This window comes from Megascapheus bottae, chromosome 24 (assembly GCF_031878675.1).
Source record: "Megascapheus bottae isolate mThoBot1 chromosome 24, mThoBot2.hap1, whole genome shotgun sequence".
In the NCBI taxonomy this organism is placed as follows: domain Eukaryota; kingdom Metazoa; phylum Chordata; class Mammalia; order Rodentia; family Geomyidae; genus Megascapheus; species Megascapheus bottae.
In genome coordinates, this window is record NC_143532.1 from 11,852,989 (window position 1) to 11,872,990 (window position 20,002).

General features: G+C 42.7%; 1 protein-coding gene across 1 annotated transcript in view; it reads right to left on the reverse strand.

The window, feature by feature from the left end:
* Prmt7 (protein arginine methyltransferase 7) overlaps window positions 1-18,526 on the reverse strand; it is a 36,444-nt gene extending 17,918 nt beyond the window's left edge. Inside the window, exons 1-7 of the mRNA XM_090357388.1 lie at window positions 18,354-18,526; window positions 15,986-16,022; window positions 13,820-13,969; window positions 11,163-11,271; window positions 3,530-3,642; window positions 1,577-1,818; window positions 1,203-1,383 (exon numbers count right to left, since the gene is read on the reverse strand). Coding sequence (XP_090213514.1) covers window positions 1,203-1,383; window positions 1,577-1,818; window positions 3,530-3,642; window positions 11,163-11,271; window positions 13,820-13,969; window positions 15,986-16,022; window positions 18,354-18,448 — 927 coding nt within the window. The 5' untranslated portion in view covers window positions 18,449-18,526. The remainder of the gene's footprint in view (window positions 1-1,202; window positions 1,384-1,576; window positions 1,819-3,529; window positions 3,643-11,162; window positions 11,272-13,819; window positions 13,970-15,985; window positions 16,023-18,353) is intronic.
* Window positions 18,527-20,002: the final 1,476 nt, after the last annotated feature.

Sequence of the window (20,002 nt, forward strand, 5' to 3'; positions counted from 1 at the left end):
TATTCTGCATAAGGACTTACTTACAATATAAGCTTAACTTACATCCAGGTTTTGCTAGTATAAATTCTGTGATGTGCCTATTTCTGATTGTAGCTTTTTCTTTTTTGTTCTTATCCTATATGTAGGGACACATTACAGAATACTCTGTATTTTCCTTTCTGTAATTCATGTTTTTGCTTACTTTCCACTAATCTAGAGAAGATGGGTTTTAAGATCACAGAAAGTGAGGCTGGAGCTCTGTATTCCAAATTGATCTGAGTCCCCAGTATTATCCCAGTGGAGGGCTGGTAGTCTTCATGGCTGTGCCAGAAAAAGGGAGAGAGTCATACCTAATACATCAAGAATTCTCTACTGCTCAATTTATTTTCTTTTATTATATTATTTATTTATTTTGTCGGTTGGGCCTGGGTGCTGTCTCTGAGCTGTTCAGCTCAAGGCTACCAACCTACCCTTTGAGCCAAGGTGTACTTCGGTTTTCTAGTGGTTAATTGAAGAGTCAAGTCTCACAGACTTTAGTGCCCAGGATTGGCTTTGAATCGAGATCCTCAGATCTTGGCCTCCTGAGTAGCTAGGATTACAGGCATGAGCCACCACACCTGGCTAATTTTATTTTTATTAGCTGTAGGGCTTGAATTCAGGCCATGAGTGCTGTCTCTGAGCTTTTATGCTCAGGGCTAGCAACTTTGAGCCACAGGGCCACTTCCAATTTTCTGGTGGTTAATTGGGATGAGAGCTTCAGGGGAATTTCCTGCCCAGGCTGGCTTTGAACTGCAATCCTTAGATCTCAGCCTTCTAATTCACTAAGACTACAGAAGTACACCACCAGCCCCTGGCTGCTGCTCACTTTAACCAGTGGTGCAGAACCATGAACTAACTAAGAAGTCTGTCTTCCTATAGCCAGATAAAGCCTATCTAGCTATCTACTTATTAATTTTGTGTAGTTCCTGGGATTCTGTACCTTCTTATTAGTGTGTGTGTGTGTGTGTGTGTGTGTGATGCTAGGGACAGAATCCAAGAACTCATGTGTGCTAGGCAAGTACTCTCTAACTAATTTACATCCCCAGCACCATTTTTGTTTTGTTTTTCAAAGAAACTCTTTGCCTTTGACTGAGTTACTACTGCCTAAATTTTTGTGATCAGAAGTTCAACAAGCTATTTCCCCAAGAATAAAAGTTACCCTCTAAAAAAACATGCCCACTTACCTGGAGTCCTTCTGGGTCTGACTGTGCCCAAAAGGGGGCCATGGTACACTTGATCTTCCCCTCAGGGTCCATTTCAATGTCCCACCAGGAGAGAACCACCTGAGCTTGGCCAGATGCCAGAGGTTCAAACTGTTTGCTGTGGCAGGCTGCTGAGCTACTGACTTGCTTACTGAAGTCCACACTGTGAAAATATATTCAGGAACTACCATAAATTGACATCACACATTCTACTGTTAAACTTCTATGGAGGGAGATCTCTCCATGACACTTTGTTGCAAAGAATTCAATTTTCTTCCCAAATAAATAAAAATTCCCAATTCCCAAACTCCATCAAAAGTCTCAAAGCACTGGCACTTAGGGAGGATCCTTGGTACCTGAACATAGGTAGCACGTGACTGAGGACAGTGAAGTCAGAAGGGGATACTTGGTTCAGTTGAATGTCATACACAGAGGGTGCCCCAGGGCACTTCTCCAGTTCTGAGGGGGGGATGATGACCTGCTCCCCAAGGCTGGTATGAATACGGACAGGAAACAGCTTGTTCCATGACCACATTCTTCTGGACTCCACCAGCTGGGCATAGACAGTTGCTCTGTGAGGCACTGCTTCACAATTCTCCTAAGTAGGTATTAAAAAGAACAACAAATCACTCATCTGACCCACAATAATTCCTATCAACCAAGAGATCTACTCCTTATTTGGCAAGAAAAATTTAGTAACATCTTCCCACTATCAGGATAATGACTGTTTTTTAGTCACATGCCCTTGGGGGAAGGGATTAAAAGCTGCTAGATTTAAAAAAAAAAACATATACATCTGGGTATCATGGCTCATGCCTGTATACCCAACAACTCAGGAGGCTGAAATCTAAAGATCATGGTCTTTTTTTTTTTTTTTTGCCAGTCCTGGTCTTGAGCTCAGGGCCTGAGCCCTGTCCTCCGACTTTCTCAAGGCTAGAACTCTACCACTTGAGCCTCAGCACCATTTCTGGCTTTTTTCTGTGTATGTGGTACCAAGGAATCAAACCCGGGTTTTCGTGTTAGGCAAGCACTCTACCACTAGGCCAAACTCCCGGCTCCTAAAGATCATGGTTTCATAGGGCCGGGAGTTTGGCCTAGTGGTTAAAGTGCTTGCCTAGCATGCATGAAGACCCGGGTTTGATTCCTCGGTACCACATACATAGAAAAAAGGCGGAAATGGTGCTGAGGCTCAAGTGGTAGAGCTCTAGCCTTGAAAAAGTCCAAGGACAGTGCTCAGACCCTGAGCTCAAGCCCAAGACTGGCAAAAAAAAAAAAAAAGATCATGGTTTTAAGCCAACCCAGGCAGGAAACTCTGTGAGACTTATTTCTTATAGAGAAAGAAGAAGGAAGAAAAAGAAGAAAGAAGGGGAGGAGGAAGGAAGGCTTGGAGAAGCAGCAGCAGCAAGAAGTGCCTCAAGTGGTAGAGCACTTGCCTTGAGCAAAAGCAGCTCAGGGACACTGCTCAGGATCTGAATTCAAGCTCCAAAATGGTCATTTAAAACAAAACAAAACAAAAAACACTGTAGACAAACAATCCTCTTGCTTCAGCCTCCTGAGTGCTAGGATTACAGGTATGCACTAACATAACCAGTTTTTACACTTTTTTTTTTTAATGACAATGGTCATTGTGCACCCTCAGCTGTACAATGAGACTGAGATCTAAGTTTCACGAGACTCTTATCTCCAGTTAACCAGAAAAAAAAGACAGAAGTGATGCTGTGACTCAAGTGGTAGAATGCCAGCCTTAAGCAAAGAAGTTAAGAGACAGCACACAGGCCCCGAATTCAAGACCTAGTACCAGCACAAAAACAACAAAAAGCCTAAATTGTCATCATGTTATGTCATCATTCCAATTCCCATACCAACTTGAAAGACAATCCAGGTCTCATTGCCAAGCAGCAATCTTGGTCCCAGGTTTAGTGTCCATTCAGCTCAGCTCTTGCTCAGGCACTAGGACCAGAACTTTCTCACTACAATGTCCGATGGAGAGCTGCTGCTCAGGCCTGCTAATTTTAATAGGCATTGCTGACCATTCTTCTCTTTAGATATGGCTTTAGCTCCTTGTCTTGGGTACCTACCTCATTCATTCATTCACTCATTCTGCATGCTCTATTTACCAGGCCCAGAAGACCCAGAAGTGAAGAAAGTACTTCTACAGGCATTACCAGTGAAAATGACAAGCACAGGAGCACAGAGTTTATCTACATCTGCACTCTTGGCTACTACCTGAGCCAGATTCCTCCCAGGGTTGAGGGGTATCCCGAGGTATACAGAGAGGTACAGCAGAAAGCACTGTGTGCACCAGCTACCTGCACGAGATATTTGTGTGCATGTTCATAGGACGGAAGGGCTCCCTCCCCAATCAGTTCTGTGTCAAACAGCTCTGTGACCAGGATGTTGGCACGGCACGGCATATCACCATCTGAAAACAGAACAAAATCAAAAGCAAGCAACAGAAAGGAAAAGTATTCATAATAAATATGTAAAAGGTAAGCAAGCCGGGCAATGCTGGTAGCTCACGCCAATAATCCTAACCACTCAAGGGGCTGAGATCTGAGGATCACAATTCAAAGCCAGACGAGCGAAGAAAGTCCATGAGAATCTTGTCTCCAATTAACCACCACAAAAGTGGAAGTGGAGTTGTGGCTCAAAATGACAAGAGTACTAGCCTTGAGCAAAAAAGCTCAGGAACAGCATCTAGGCCCTGAGTTCAAGCCTTATAACCAACTAAAAAAAAAAAAATTACCTAATGGGTCATTTTATGTTGAACTGAAATGCATATTCATAGATTTGAAATATGTCTATGACTGATTTCCCCAAAGGTTCAACAAAGAAAAAGTTCACATACCCATCATGGTGTAGGCCTATAACCCTAGCACCAGGAAGGTAGAGGAAGGATGACTGGAAGTTCAAAGTCAAGCAAATGATAACTAAAAGATACAGACTCATGGAAAATGGACACATGGTACTGCTCTTTTAACTCTTCTGTATGTGTAAGTTTAGAATGGCAGAGACTTACAAAAAAATAAAACTATAAATACTATGCCCAAAATGTACACTAGATGGAAAATACAAATTGAATACTGAAACAAAATAGACAGTTCCACACTGAAATCAGTTAAATATATAGAAATTTTTCCAATCTATCAACAAAAATTATTTTGAGAGTAAAAACTACACTGTTATTCCAACTATTTTCAGACTACAGAGAAGGATAGAAAAATCAAATCAAGAGATTAAGCTGGGGCACTGGTGGCTTATACATGTAATCCTAGTTCCTCAGGAAGCTGAAACCTGAGGATCACTGTTTGAAGCTAGCCTGGGCAAACAAAACCAAGAGACTCTTATCTCCTCTAATTACCAGCAAAGAGAAGTGGAGCTTTAACTCAAGTGGTAGAGCACCAGTCTTCAGTAAAAAAGCAAAGAAAGAAATCAAGGCCTTGAGGTCAGGCCCTAGCACTGGTGCACACTGGCTGACACTGGCTGACACTGTGCACACATATACACACACCAAGTCGGGAGTTGCCTGATAATCTTTTAGTCACTAAGTTATACCAATAAAACTAAAACCCATGCATTAGAATTTGCTGGAGTCTTTCTATTAAATCCTCTTAATAAGTTGGTGTCTTGCTACCAAATAATCTCCCCAGAAACAACTGTTTCAATTAAGTGAGTCTTTGAAGGATTCTTTCGTTAAATGTTTTCTAAATTTCTGTAATACATTACTTCTATAATTAAAACTTTTAATGAACCAAGAAACAAAATAGACTTTGGAAAGAGCTATTCATCATAGAGAACTATTGTAAACATTTCTAATGGCTTATAAATTATAATTTGAAAAAAATTCATTCATCTTTCTTATACAGAAGACAAGTATGATGGATGATGTCAGAAAATACAAGTATTATAATAATTCACAGAAGAGCAAGAGCTAGCAGCTTTAATACTAGCTACTCAAGAGGCTGAGGTCAGGAGGATCTAGGTTCTAGGCCAACCCAGGCAAAAAGTTCATGAGACTTGATCTCAACAGAAAAAAAACCTTGAGTGTGGTAGTAGCCACTTGACTACCCATCTACAGTAGAAAGCATAAACAGTCCAGGCCGGGAGTTTGGCCTAGTGGCAAAGTGTTTGCCTAGCATTCATGAAGACCTAGGTTTGATTCCTCAGTATCGCATACGAAGAAAAAAGCCAGAAATGGTGCTGTGGCTCAAGGCTCTCTAGCCTTGAGAAAGCCCAAGGGCAGTGCTCAGGCCTAGAGTTCAAGGCCCAGGACTGACCAAAAAAAAAAAAAATGTATAAACAGTCCAGAGTGGCCAAAGCATAAGGTAGATCTCACTTCAAATATAATCAGACCAAAAAAAACTGGAGGCAGGGCCGGGAGTTTGGCCTAGTGGTTAAAGTGCTTGCCTAGCATGCAGGAAGACCCGGGTTCGATTCCTTGGTACCACATATATAGAAAAAAGCTGGAAGTGGTGCTGAGGCTCAAGTGGTAGAGCTCTAGCCTTGAGAAAGTCCAAGGACAGTGCTCAGGCCCTGAGCTCAAGCCCAGGACTGGCAAAAAAAAAAAAAAAAAAAAACACTGGAGGCATACCTCAAATGGTAGCAATTGCCTAGCAAGCGCAGAACTCTGAATTGAAAGGTACTACTACTACTACTACTACAACAACAAAAACCCACAGTATTCTGAAACAGTTCAGAAATAGGTATATTGGTAAGAGCTTAACCTGAAGTCCTATAAATCTGATCTGGATCTGTCTTTCTAACCCATCTGTAAAAGGGGATGGTGGTTAAGGGCAGGAAGGGGGAATGAGTTCTGCCTCATGTATGTAGTCGTACACTGTGGTCCATACTAACATGAAGTAAAACAGATGCTAAGAAACTTCAAGCCAACTGCCAGAGGCTCACACAATCCTAGCTACTCAGGAGACTGAGATCTGAGAATCTGTTCTGTATCAATCCTAGGCAGACAAATAAGACATTTATCTCTAATTGGCCAACAACAACAAAAGGGCCAGGAGTTTGGATAAATGGTAGAGTGCTTGCCTAGCATGCATGAAGCACTGGGTTTGATTCCTTGGTTGCCACATACACAGAAAAAGCTGGAAGTGGTGCTGTGGGTCAAGGGGTAGAACACTAGCCTTGAGAAAGCTCAAGGAGAGTGTTCAAAGCCCTGAGTTCAAGCCTCAGGATGGGAAAAAAAAAAAGCCAGAAGTGAAGGTGTGGCTCAAGTGGCAGAGAACCAGCTGTGAACAGAAAAGCTGAGCAAAAGCTCAGTCTCTGAGTTCAAGCTTCAATACTAAGAAAAAGAAGAAGAAACACATCTCCTGCCCATCCTAATGTTATGTCACAATGCTGATATAGTATCTCAAGCACAAGTACATAAGCTTGTAACCCCCACCTTACTGCTACACACTTGCTCCTGTCTCACTAAACAGTCTCAGTGATACTGTCCAGAAAATATCATTTACTAATAACAGGAGAACAGATACTCGGTTCATTACCTTAGTCCAGTGGCTAGCACCCATAAGGAGGAACAGAAAGCAGCAAGATCCCTAATTTCTCCCACTCTGTTACCCTACAGCCAATCAATCACCAAGCCCTGCCAGTTCTACCTCCTGAATAATCTTTAAGCTAATTATGTTACATAAAAATGATATATTGTCCAAAATTGCTTCATTAAAATGAAACAAAGCTTTATGACCCAGTGAATTTTAGTAAATACTTCCTGGGAGCTTGGCATTTAGCATGTGAGGGAACAATGCAAAAGAGCCTGGAGAGAAGCAGTTTACCCAAGTGTGGTTTACTCTTTGCCACATGAATGGGTAACAGCTGCTACAACTGCTCTGTGCAATCCATCTTCAGGAAAAAAAGACCATAACTTGGGGCTGGAAGGGTGGCCTAGCATGCACAAAGCCCTGGGTTCCATTTCTTGATACCACATACACAGAAAAAGCTGGAAATAGTGCTGTGGCTCAAGTGGTAGAGCTCTAGCCTTGAGAAAGCTCAAAGACAGTGCTCAGGCCCTGAGTTCAAGCCCCAGTACTGGTCTAAAAAAAAAAAAAAAAGGCCATAGATGGCATTTCTAAGGAAGGCTGAAATAAGAACCCTGGAGAAGATATACTGGGATTAAAAAGTAACAAAGGACAACCAATATTGGAAGACATCATTAAGACAAAGTTTCACAAAGAAATAAACCGCAGATAAGTACCAATGCTGTGACAGCTGGAAAAAAAAAAAAAAAAACAGGGGAAGGCAGACTTGGCAACAAGAAAGCTCTATGTTGGGGCCGGGAGTTTGGCCTAGTGGTAGAGTGCTTGCCTAGCATGCACGAAGATCCGGTTCGATTCCTTGGTACTACACACATAGCAAAAGGCCAGAAGTAGTGCTGAGGCTCAAGTGGTAGAGCTCTAGCCTTGAGAAAGTCCAAGGACAGTGCTCAGACCCTGAGCCCAAGCCCAGGACTGGCAAAAAAAAAAAAAAAAAAAAGAAAGCTCTATGTTGAGATAGGGGATTAGAAACAAAGTCTGCTGAGGCCTGGTGCTGGTGGTTCATGCCTGTAATCCTAGCTACTCAGGAGGCTGAGATCTGAGGATTAAGGTTCAAAGCTAGCCAATCACAAGTCTGAGACTCTTATCTACAACTAACAACCAGAAAACTGGAAGTGATTCTGTGGCTCAAGTGGTAGAGCATTAGCCCTGGGTTGAAGAGTTCAGGGACAGAGCCAAAGCCCAGAGTTCAAACCACACAACCAACACACACTAAAAAAAAAGTCAGCCAGGGGTAGAGTGCTTGCCTAGAATGCAAGAAGACCCACTTCCATTCCTTGGTACCACATACATAGAAAAAGCCGGAAGTGGCACTGTGGCCCAACTGGTAGAGCGCTAGCCTTGAGAAAGCCGAAGGACAGTGCTCAGGCTGTGAGTTTATGCCCCAGGACTGGCCAAAAAAAAAAGTCTGCTGGGCACTGGTGGCTCATGCATATTCCTAGATACTCAGGAGCATAATATCTGAGCTGAGATCTGAGCACGACAGTTCAAAGCCAGCCAAAGTCCTGAGACTCTTATCTTCAATTAATTACCAGAAAATCCGAAGTGACACTGTGTTTCAAAGCAGTACTGGCCTTGAACAAAAGAGCTGAGCTCAGGGACACAGAGCCTAGGCCCTGAGTTCCAAGTACCACAACCAACAAAATATAAAAGACAGAGAGGGGGGGGGAGAGGGAGAGAGGGAGAGAGGGAGAGAGGGAGAGAGGGAGAGAGGGAGAGAGGGAGAGAGAGAGAGAGAGAGAGAGAGAGAGAGAGAGAGAGAGAGAGAGAGAGAGAGAAGGGGGGGAGAGAGAGAGAGAGAAAGGGGGGGAGAGGGGGGAGAGAGGGGGGAGAGGTAGGGAGAGGGAGAGGGAGATGGAGGGAGGGGGGGAGAGAGAGAGAGAGAGAGAGAGAGAGAGAGAGAGAGAGAGAGAGAGACAGACAGACAGAGAGAGAGACAGACAGACAGAGAGAGAAAGTTAGTTCTACATCAAGCTTAGCTTGGTGGCTCACATTTGTTATCCTAGCTACTCAATAGTCAAGAGATGAGAAGGATCTCATCTCAAGGCTAGCTTGGGAAAATCAAAACAAAAACAAAACTCTATCTTAACCAATAAAAAGTTCAGGACAGTGGCACATACCTATCAACCAAGCTCAAGGACAGTGCCCAGGTCCCAAGTTCAATCCTTAGGACCAGTACTAAATAAATAAATAAATAAATAAATAAATAAATAAATAAATAAATAAATAAATAAATAAATGGGGAGGGGGCGGACAAGACAGCAGTGGCCCATGTTTGTAATCCTAAATACTCAGAAAGTTGAGACCCAGAGGATTACACTTCAAAGCCAGCCAAAACAAAGATGTCTACTAGACTACATTTCTGATTAACTAACAAACTTCTGGACTTGTGCAATGGTTCAAGTGGTAGAGCACCAGCTGTAATAAATGCTGTGTGTTCTTACCTTTTTAAAATAAGAAAATAAGAAGGTAATGATGTAATTATTTTAAACACTTCTCTGTATGGTTTTTTTGTTTTTGGTGGGTCATGGTGTTTGAACCCATGGGCATTGCCCTTGAGCTCTTTAGCTCAAGGCTACCTCCCTACCCTTGAGCCAAGCCCCACTTGCTTTTCTAGAGGTTAACTGGAGATAAGAATCTCAGGTCCTTTGTGCCTGGGCTGACTTTGAACCTTCATCCTCAGATCTCAGTCTCTTGAGTAGCTAAGATTACAGGCATGAGCCACCCTGCCTGGCTTGTATGTTTCTTTTTGAAATAAAAAATAAAGGGGCTACCAGTCCCTCCTTTTGTATATTTCTTTCTGGACTTCTATCTTAAAGTATGGCTATATTCCTAGCTTTTCACTCCCAAATACACACACACACACACACACGTTTCCTTTTTGAGACACAGTTCTCCTACGTTGGCCTAGGCTGGCTTCAATATTACAATTATCCTGTCTTGTCCTTCCAAGTGTTGGAATTATAGGAGAGTTTCACTATGGAAAGCCCCAAATATTAAAAAAAAAAAAAAAAAAAAAAAAAAAGTTGGGGACTGGGAGTTTGGCCTAGTGGTTAAAGTGTTTGCCTAGCATGCACAAAGACCAGGGTTCAATTCCTCAGTACCACATACATAGAAAAAAGCCGGAAGTGGTGCTGAGGCTCAAGTGGTAGAGCTCTAGCCTTGAGAAAATCCAAGGACAGTGCTCAGGCCCTGAGGTCAAGACCAGGACTGGCAAAAAAAAAAAAAAATTGGGTGTCCATGGCTCATACCTATAATTCTAGCTACCTAGGTGGCTAAGCCAATCTTGGCAGACAAATTCTCATCTATAATTAACCACAAAAACCCAGAACTGGAGGCAGAGTTAAAGTGCTATAGTGCCAGTCCTAAGTGGGGAAAAAAGCCAAGTGAGAATACAAGACTCAGAATTTAAGCCCTACCCACACAAAAATGACTAAATAAAAGAAATAGGGGGGGGGTTGGAAGTTTGGCCTAGTGGTAGAGTGCTTGCCTAGCATGCACAAAGACCCGGGTTCGATTCCTTGGAACCACACACATAGAAAAAAGCTGGAAGTGGTGCTGAGGCTGAAGTGGTGGAGCTCTAGCCTTGAGAAATTGCAAGGACAGGGCCCAGACCCTGAGCTCAAGCCCAGGACTGGCAAAAAAAAAAAAAAAAAGAAAAAGAAAAAGAAAATAGAGGAAAAAGTTGATGCTTCAATACTAAAATTGATTTTTAAAAATCTGTTTCAAAAAATTTTTTACTTTATTTTACACATCTTTCAAATGTGTCTTCCAACTATCAAAGTGTATGTAAAATTTTACAAATTTGAATGATGTGCTCCTCCTAACTAGAAAAAAAAATTCTAGATACATTGAGGGCCTGTCCACACAGGATAATCTTATATTCTGTATTCAGGGGCAGGATTCACAACTAAGTAAGTCTCTTTCTGCTACCTTCATTTTACTTCTCTCTGATCAAACTTATAAGAGTTAAAACACATAAGAAGTCTAACTTGCTAAAGCAAAAGGTGTCGTTTATGTGACTGCTATACTTGATTAGCAACTTGCTTTAATAAACAAATAATTATCGAGAGAAGCAATCAGAGATGATTAGAAAAGCTACATCTATTTAATATAACTTGAAACAACTTTTCTTCTCACATATAAAAATGAGTAGGCCAGAAGCATGACCTTGTGGCAGAGTGCTTGCTTGCTATACAGGAATCCCTGAGTTCAATTCCTTGGTACCAGATACACAAAAAAAGCTGCAAGTGGTACTGTGGCTCAAATTGTAGTGCACGAGCCTTGAGAAAGCCCAAATGACAGTGTGCAGGCCCTGAGTTCAAGCCCTAGGACTGATTAAAAAAAAGAAGAAGAAGAAGAGAGTAAAGCTTTCACACAGATCTGTAGCTCTCACCTGGCCCAACAGTCACCTCTGTGGAATGTTTGTTGATAACCTTAATCTTATCACTGAAGCCATTCTTCTCCACAATCTTTACAGCAGCATCAGCCATAGGCTTAAAAACCTGGAAACCCAGAAGGAAAAAAAGAGAGAGAGAGAGAAAGACAGAGGGGGGGGGGAAGAGAGAAAATAGGAATAAGTTTAAAAAGGAATAAGGGAAAATAATAGAGGGAATGAAGTTGGTACATGTGCACTCTATAAATATATACAAATATACTTTGAGGGAAACAATTAAATCTCCATGTGCAACTAATATAGGCTAATGGGGGGACCTGCAAATTTCACAAACTATTTCTGTATTCTGGTCCTAAGATTTATAACTTAGTTATCTTATTCTTCAAATGTTTCTCATAAAAATGAACCCAGAAGAATGAGATTCAAATTTAAGGTATGGACACAGTGAGAAATTTTCACTAAGTGCTCCAACTACTGAATGAGGATAAGAGGATAATGCAGTACCAAGTGAGGGCAGTAGATGACACTCTTATACAGTGTGATGCTAAAGAACAGGAAGAAGTCTTGCCTCACAAACTTGGGGATACGTGCTCTACTTCTATTTGCACACAGACTGTTACCAAGTAAGATGTTAAGTATGAGTAAGTAGGCCAGGAGTTTGGCCTAGTGGTACAGTGCTTGCCTAGCAAACACAAAGACCCGGGTTGATGCCAGGCGTGGTGGCTCATGCCTGTAATCCTAGCTACTCAGGAGGCTGAGATCTGAGGATGGCCAGCTGGGGCACTGAAGACCATGAGACTCCTTATCTCCAATTAACCACTACTTGGAAAACGGGAAGTGGCACTGAGGCTCCAGGGGTAGCGTGGTAGCCTTGAGCTGAAGAGCTCAAGGACAGTGCCCAAGCCCAGAGTTCAAGCCTGAGGACCAACAAAAAAAAAAGAAAAAGAGAAAAAGTCTTTCCTGAGCCTTTCACAGCTCCCTAGACACCAGTCCCTCCAACTCTTAATCCAACATCCCAGTCTAGTCCTCATAGTACCAACCATTTAACTGCATAACATACAAACTGTACTGCCAACACACAGATTACAAATAAAGATAAATGTGACTTGTCATAATGACTACGTTCATTTTTTTTTCTAAATCTTGTTCTGTATTTAACAGTTTCAGTGGATATTTTGAAACTATTATCAAGGGGGAAATACTATATTCATTATAAAGTGTACACACATACATAGAGGTGGGTGATGTTGGCTCACATCTATAATCCTGGCTATTCATGAGGATGAGATCTGAGGATCAAACTTCAAAGCCAGCGTAGGCAGTATTTTCTTGGCCAGTCCTGGGGCTTGACCTCAAGGCCTGAGCACTGTCCTTGGGCTTTCTTAAGGCTATAACTCTACCACTTGAGCCACAACACCACTTCCGGATTTTTCTTTGAAAATGGTACCCAAGAAATCAAACCCAGGGCTCCGTGCATGCTAGGCAAACACTACCACTAGGCCACATCTCTAGACCTGTGAAATTTTTTTTTTTTTTTTTTTTTTTTGCCAGTCCTGGAGCTCAAACTCAGGGCCTGAGCATTGTCCTTGGGCTTTCTCAAGGCTTTAACACTTGAGCCACAGGACCATTTTCTGGCGTTTTCTATATATGTGGTAACAAGGAATTGAACCCGGGCCTTCGTGCATGCTAGGCAAAAGCACTCTACTACTAGGCCAAACTCCCAGCCCTGAAATTCTTATCTCCAATTAACTACCAAAAAGCAGAAGTAGAGCTGTGGCTGAAGTGACAGAGGGTAAGACTTGAGCAAAAAAAAGCCCAGGGACTAGCCCAGGACCTGAGTTCAAGCCCCAGGACTGGCACAAGGAAAAAAAAAAAAAAACCAACAACAACAAAAAAACAAACCTGAGGCTGATATCTGAGGATCCAGATTCAAAACCCGCCTGAGCTGAAAAGCCCATGAAACTTCGGCCTCCAATTAACCACCAAAGAGCTGGAAGTGAAAACTGACTCAAGTGGTAAATGTTAGTCTTAACCAAAAAATACTAAGGGAAAGCACCCAAGCTCTGAATTCAAGCCCCAGTATCAGCACACCAAAAAAGAACAACTCAAAGTGCCAAGAATGTAACCACTGTGACATGCAGGTCAGATAATCTGGTGGCAATCAATCTGGATTTTTTGTTTTGTTTTGTTTTTTTGGTCAGTCCTGGGGTTTGTATTCTGGGGCTGGGTTCTGTCCCTGAGCTTATCAGCTTAAGTTTAGCACTCTACCACTTGGAGTCACAGCACCACTCCCAGTTTTCTGGTGGTTAATTGGAGATAAGAGTCTCACAGACTTTGGTGCTCAGGCTGGCTCTGAACCTCAATCCTCAGATCTCAGCCTCCTGAGAAGCTAAGATTATAGGCAAGTGCCACCAGCACCCAGCTTTAAACATGAGCTTTTAAAGCCATCTAAGTGAGTCTGATGTCTAGTCCAGGCCAAAAGCCACTGTTCTCAAGGAAAAAGAAATCTTCTAGAGGAAGTAATTCTGACTCATCTCTATCTGCTGAGAATCTGGTCCTGTGCTTGGCATAGAGCAAGTACCCCATGAGTCTTTGTGAATGAAGAAAGAAGGTACAAAGATAAAATTCAGCACATGGACCACAACAGTGTGGCTTACCTCAATAGCATAGCAGAAGTCTGCACCTGCTGTTACAGCCATCATTGACAAGAGTCCTGTGCCAGTACCAATGTCAAGAACCATGGCCTTCTGTCCTCTGTCCTTCACCCTGCTCACAGCAGCCCGAATACCTTGGTAATATTTTATATTCTAGGAGAAAAGAAGCAGCTGTCAGCTTACATCTGTTAAGAAAAATAAGTGAGCCAGGTACAGTAATCCTAGCTACTCAGGAGGCTGAAATCTGAGGATCAAGGTTCAAAGCCAGCTCGGGCACTAAAGTCCCTGTGAGCCTTATATCCAATTAATCACTAGAAAAGGGAGAAGTGGGGCTGCTCAAGGGGTAGGGTGGTAGCCTTGAGCTGAAGAGCTCAAGGCTACCACCCAGGCCCAGAGTTCATAGCCCCAGGACTGGGGGAGGGGGGGCGCTCAATACAAATGGAGAGCTGAGTTGGCAGCCAGGATTCTCTGGCCTTTCTGGTCTCTATTGGTCTCTAGAGGAATAGTACTGACCAGCTTAGTTGGGCAAGGCTTAGAAGACTCTAGGAACACTGGCTTACTCCTGTCCTGATTAAGTAACTGTCTCTTACACATTCACTCTTCTACATTCACAGAAAGGGAGGCATGGCCTTGCAATAGAACGCCCCTACCTAGCAAATGGGAAGCCTGAAGTTCAAACCCTAATATTTACCACTAGGACAAACAGAAGAAGGAATCCTGACAAAAGAATAATATCTTCTTGGCCAGTCTGTGGCTCAGGCCTGTAATCCTAGCTACTCTGGAGGGTGAGATCTGAGGATCGAGAGTCAAAGCCAGCCAGCCCGGACACAAAAGGACCTGAGACTCTTATCTACAATTAACCTCCAGAAAATGGGAAGTGGGGCTTGGCTCAAGGGTAGGGTGGTAGCCTTGAGCTAAAGAGCTCAGGGACAATGCCCAGGCCTAGTTGAAGCCCCATGACCCACAAAATAATAATATCTTCTTTTCTTTTGTCTCAGTGCTATGGCTTGAACTCCAGACCTGGGCATTTTCCCTTAATTTGTTTTGTTTTGTTTTTAATCAAGAGTGGTAGTCTACAACCTGAGAACAGCTCCATTTTCAGCCTTTTGCTAGATAACTGGAGTGAAGAGTCTCATGGACTTTGGTGCTCCAGCTGACTGACTTCACACTGGAATCCTGAGATCTCAGCTTCCTGAGTAGCTAGGATTATAGGTATAAACCAATGATGCTTGACAATTTGTCAATTATCTTAATAAAACTAAGGAGAAAAAATAAAGCCAGAGTTGGGACAAAGCCTCCTGATTGATTTAATTTCCTGACCACTATATTACATTGCTTTTTGACATCACTTACTTTGTTTTGGGGCTTGAACTCAAAACCCTAGGCACTGTCCCTTTTGCTCAACACTAGCACTACCACTTTAAGCCACAGTCATCTACCAGTTTTTGGTGTGTGTGTGTGTATACACGCATTTGGTGGGTCATGGAGCTTGAACTCAGGCCTGGGGGATATCCCTGAGCTCTTCAGCTCAAGGCCACTTCCCCGTCCTTCAGCCAAGCCCCACTTTCCATTTTCTAGAGGTTAAATGGAGATAAGAGTCTCAGGTCCTTTTGTGCCTGGGCTGGCTTTGAACCTTGATCCTCAGATATTAGTCTCCTGAGTAGCTAGGATTACTGGCCTGAGCCACTGAGCCCAGCAAATCTGCCAATTTTTGAGTGGTTAATTGGAATAAGAGTTTCACAAACTTTCCTGCTCAGTCTGGCTTTGAACCCAGTTCCTCAGATCTCAGACTCCTGGGTAGCTAGGATTAGAGGTATGAGACACTGGTGCTCAGTTGCTTTTTGGAAGCATCTGAACACCAAGATTCCCCAGGGAGTGTGTAAGCTTCTTGTAATCCAAGATTTCTAACACAACATCAAGATAATGCTTTTCTAGTGGTGCTCCAGTGGTTCACACCTTTAATTCTAGCTAAAGAGACTGAGATCTGAGAAACATCTTCAAAGCCAGCCCAGTCAAGAAAGTCCATGGGACCTTTACATCCAGTTAACCACCAAAAAGCTGGAAGTAGAGCTGTGACTCAAGTGACAGAAAGCTGGCCTTACACACACACACACACACACACACACACACACACACACACACACAATAATGGTTACCTTTTATACTTACTCTGTCTTTATCATGCAACATATCTGCATAAGAGGATCTAAAAAAGAGACAGGTCAGAAACTTTTGATAATTATCAACACAAAGAAAATCCTTACATATAAACTAATTTCTTAATAGAATAAATACATCATTGACTTTAAGTTATTTTAATAGCCAGGCTAGTGACATACACTTGGAATCCTAGCACTCAAGGGTCAGAGCAAGAGTATCATGAGTTTAAAGGTGGCCTGTACCACACAGCAAAATTCAACCAAAGCTGGGCACCAGTAGCTTATAACTATAATCCCAGGTATTCAGGAGACTGAGATCTAAGGTCCAAATTTCAAAGTCAGACTAGGCAGAAAAATGTGAGATTCTTTTTTTTTTTTTTTTTTTTGCCAGTCCTGGGCTTGAGCTCAGGGCCTGAGCACTGTCCTTGGACTTTCTCAAGGCTAGAGCTCTACCACTTGAGCCTCAGCACCACTTCCAGCTTTTTTCTATATATGTGGTACCAAGGAATCGAACCCGGGTCTTCGTGCATGCTCGGCAAGCACTTTAACCACTAGGCCAAGTTCCTGGCCCAAATGTGAGATTCTTATCTCCCATTAACCAATGCAAAGCCAGTAGTAAAGCTGTGGCACAAGTTGTAGATAGCTGTATCATAATAACCCCATAACCACAAGCACCTAACCATATTATGCACTAAGTATTTTGCTCTTCAGGAAGATCTGACTTAATATCCCTAGCATTTGATTTAGTCTTGTACAATATATGTGCATCTTGGGATGAGCAGGGTTATGACATTAGGGTTATGACATCACCTTTACCCAGTCCAACTGGGAGGCTTTTATCTCCCTGTGCTGTTTTTGGGAGTTAGTTGTGGGGCTTGAATACTGGGCCTGGGAGCTATCCCTGAGCTCTGACAGCCCAAGGCTAGTGCTCTATCACTTTGAGCCATAGTGCCACTCTGGTTTTCTGTTGGTTAATTGGAGATAAGAGTCTCATGGACTTCATTCCCCGGGGCTGGCCTTTGAACCATGATCCTCAGATCTCAGCCTCCTAAGTAGTTAGGATTGCAGGCATGAGCCACCATGGCCAGTTTTTGTTTTTAATACATCTGTCTCACACAAAAATTACATTTTCTTGAGGCTAGGTACCATATTTCCTCCACTTTAGTCTAGCAGCAAGATATATTCAACTATATCTTGCTGCTAGGAATTTGGGTACAACATAATAACCCAAATTCCTAGAATTCCAAAAGAACCACCAGAGATCAAAGTCAAAGCAAAGAAACAAGGGTAGTACATTATGGAATTCGAACTCGGACCTCCACGTGCCCATAGCCGGCAATGCTAAGAGGCCCCGAACAAAGGTTTTACACAGCTTTTATAGGGGAATTCCATAGTTACAATCACCTGATGGGTTGTTTGGTAACTTCGAACCACTGGTCACTTCAGGATTGGTCAGAGCTCAGGTGTCTAACCACTGAGCATTGGGCTGTTGCCATCTGGGGGTTCAAGTCCAGGCTAGTTCCGGGAACATGTGTTTTTGATTCCTAGTACATGGGCCCTGAGCAAGGGATGGGGGAGGGGGTCATTCCCAGAACATGGAACAATCTTGGCACAACAATTAAACTATATATTCTTAGCTGGATGGGGTGGCTCATGCCTGTAATCCTAGCTAGTCTGGAGGCTGAGATCAGAGGATCAAGGTTCAAAGCCAGCCCAGACACAAAAGGACCAGAGACTCTTATCTCCAATTAACTTCTAGAAAACCAGGAGGTGAGGCTTGGCTCAAGGGTAGGATGGTAGCCTTTGGCTGAAGAACTCAGGGACAATGCCCAGGCCAAAAGTAGGGTGGTAGCCTCAAGCTGAAGAGTTCAGGGATACAGGGACAGCACCCAGGCCAAGTTCAAGCTCCATGACCCACACACACAAAAAAAAACCACTGTATATATATTTTTTGTCTTTTCTTTTTTGTTACTGGGACTCGAACCCAGAACGTTGCACTTGCTAGGCAAGCACTTTGCTACTGAGCTACATCCCAGCCCAAAATCATGTATTCTTAAACATTCCTTCTAAGGAGAAAAAAAATAAAACTGTGTTTTTTCACACAAGAGAATATAACTACATAATTAAATTTCATTAACTCCCTGCTATTGAACCTTGGGTTCAAAGTTTTTCCTCCACTGAACAGACCCTGAGATGCTGGTAAATTAGACATCTGGTACTTCACAGAGGCAAGACATTGCTCAACTCCTACATAGACAAACCTGCTAGTGACCAACAGCACAGCTGATATTGCTACATCTAAATTGGACTCTGAAGTGTCTGCTCTGAGACTAAGAGCCCTACCCAGCTGTAGCCTACTAAGAACCAATCCTTGTTACCTGGCGATCTCCTGGTGGTAATCATAGTGCTCACCCTCCTCTAGCCACTCCACAGATCCTGTGGTTGGGTTGGCTCGCCCACAGAAGACCTTCATCGTGCCAACCAGCTCCCGGTATTGGGGCAGAGAAACAGCCCTCCAAGTTAACTTCTTATGAACAAATTTGACAGTCAGGGATCTATTCAATCAAGATGCCCAACCAACAAGGGAAGGGGGAAGGGAAGACAAGAAAATAAGAGAAAAGAAAATCAAGAAATTAATAAAAACACAAACTATTCAACGTATTTGTCAATCAGAATTTTAATATTTCCAGCAAGAGATCTTTAATTAACTACTCAGCATGAATCAAGAGCAACAATAAAAATTGAGCAGGGGTGGGAAAAGGAGAGAGAAACTGGGAGACAGTGAGGGAAGGAATTACACTATACAGAAACAAATATACTGGGGTTGGGAATGTAGCTTAGTGGTAGAGATTGCTTAGCATGCATGAAGGTTTGATTCTTTAGTACCACATAACCAGAAAAGGATGGAAGTGGCATTATGGCTCAAGTGGTAGAGCACTAGCCTTGAGAAAGTCCAAGGACAGTGCCCATGCCCTGAGTTCAAGCTCCAGGACTGGCAAAATAAATGTCCATATATATATGTATGTGTATGTGTGTGTGTGTGTTTGTGTGTGAGTGATACTTAAAATGTCTATGAATCTATTATAGTTTGAAGACAGAAAATCTACAACTATCAGAATCTATAATGTGCTTTAGAAAATTGTGTCCACCAAGCCAGGACTGGTGGATAATGCCTATAATCCTAGCTACTCAGGAGACTGAGATCTCAGGATCAAGGTTCAAAGCCAGCCCGGGCACAAAAGGACCTAAGACTCTTATCTTCAATTAACCTCTAGAAAATGGGAAGTGGGGCTAGGCTGAAGGGTAGGGTGGTAGCCTTGAGCTAAAGAGCTCAGAGACAGCACCCAGGATGAGTTCAAGCCCCATGACCCACAAAAACAAAAAATTGTGTCATGCTATAGAAGAAATAATTATATGTGGCTTGAATGTTTGGGATAGACTTAAACGGGCACCATTGGGAGGGGTTATTAGATCAAAAAGGTCTAGACAATCATGCACACTAAATGAGTTTGGCTAAACTCAAAATGAACAAGGAAACAAATACATCCATAAGGTCTTCATGGGGAAAATTCCATAAGCCTTCATCCTATGATTCATATGGTATTACCACTACCACTAAGCCTCATTTCCAGCCCTAGAATTCCTTTCTTTTTTTTGATGTTGTGGTTCTCACTAGGATCACACTGTTTTTTGTAACTATAAAGGTCAAAGGCATGGTTCAATGATAGAGCACTTGCCTAACATGAAGGAAGCCAATCCCCAATTTTAGAGGAGGCGATTAAAGAAAAATTGCTGGTTTGGGACTAGAAGGATAGCCTAATGTAGAGTGCTTGCTTAACATGCAGGAAGCCCTGGATTCAATTCCTTGATACCACATATACAGCCTGAAGTGGTGCTGGGGCTCAAGTGGTGGAATGCTAGCCTTGAGAAAATCCAAGGACAGTGCTCAGGCCCTGAGTTCAAGCCCCAAAATTGGCAACAAAAAAAAAAAAAAAGAAAAGAAAGAAGAGATAAAGAAAAGTTGCTG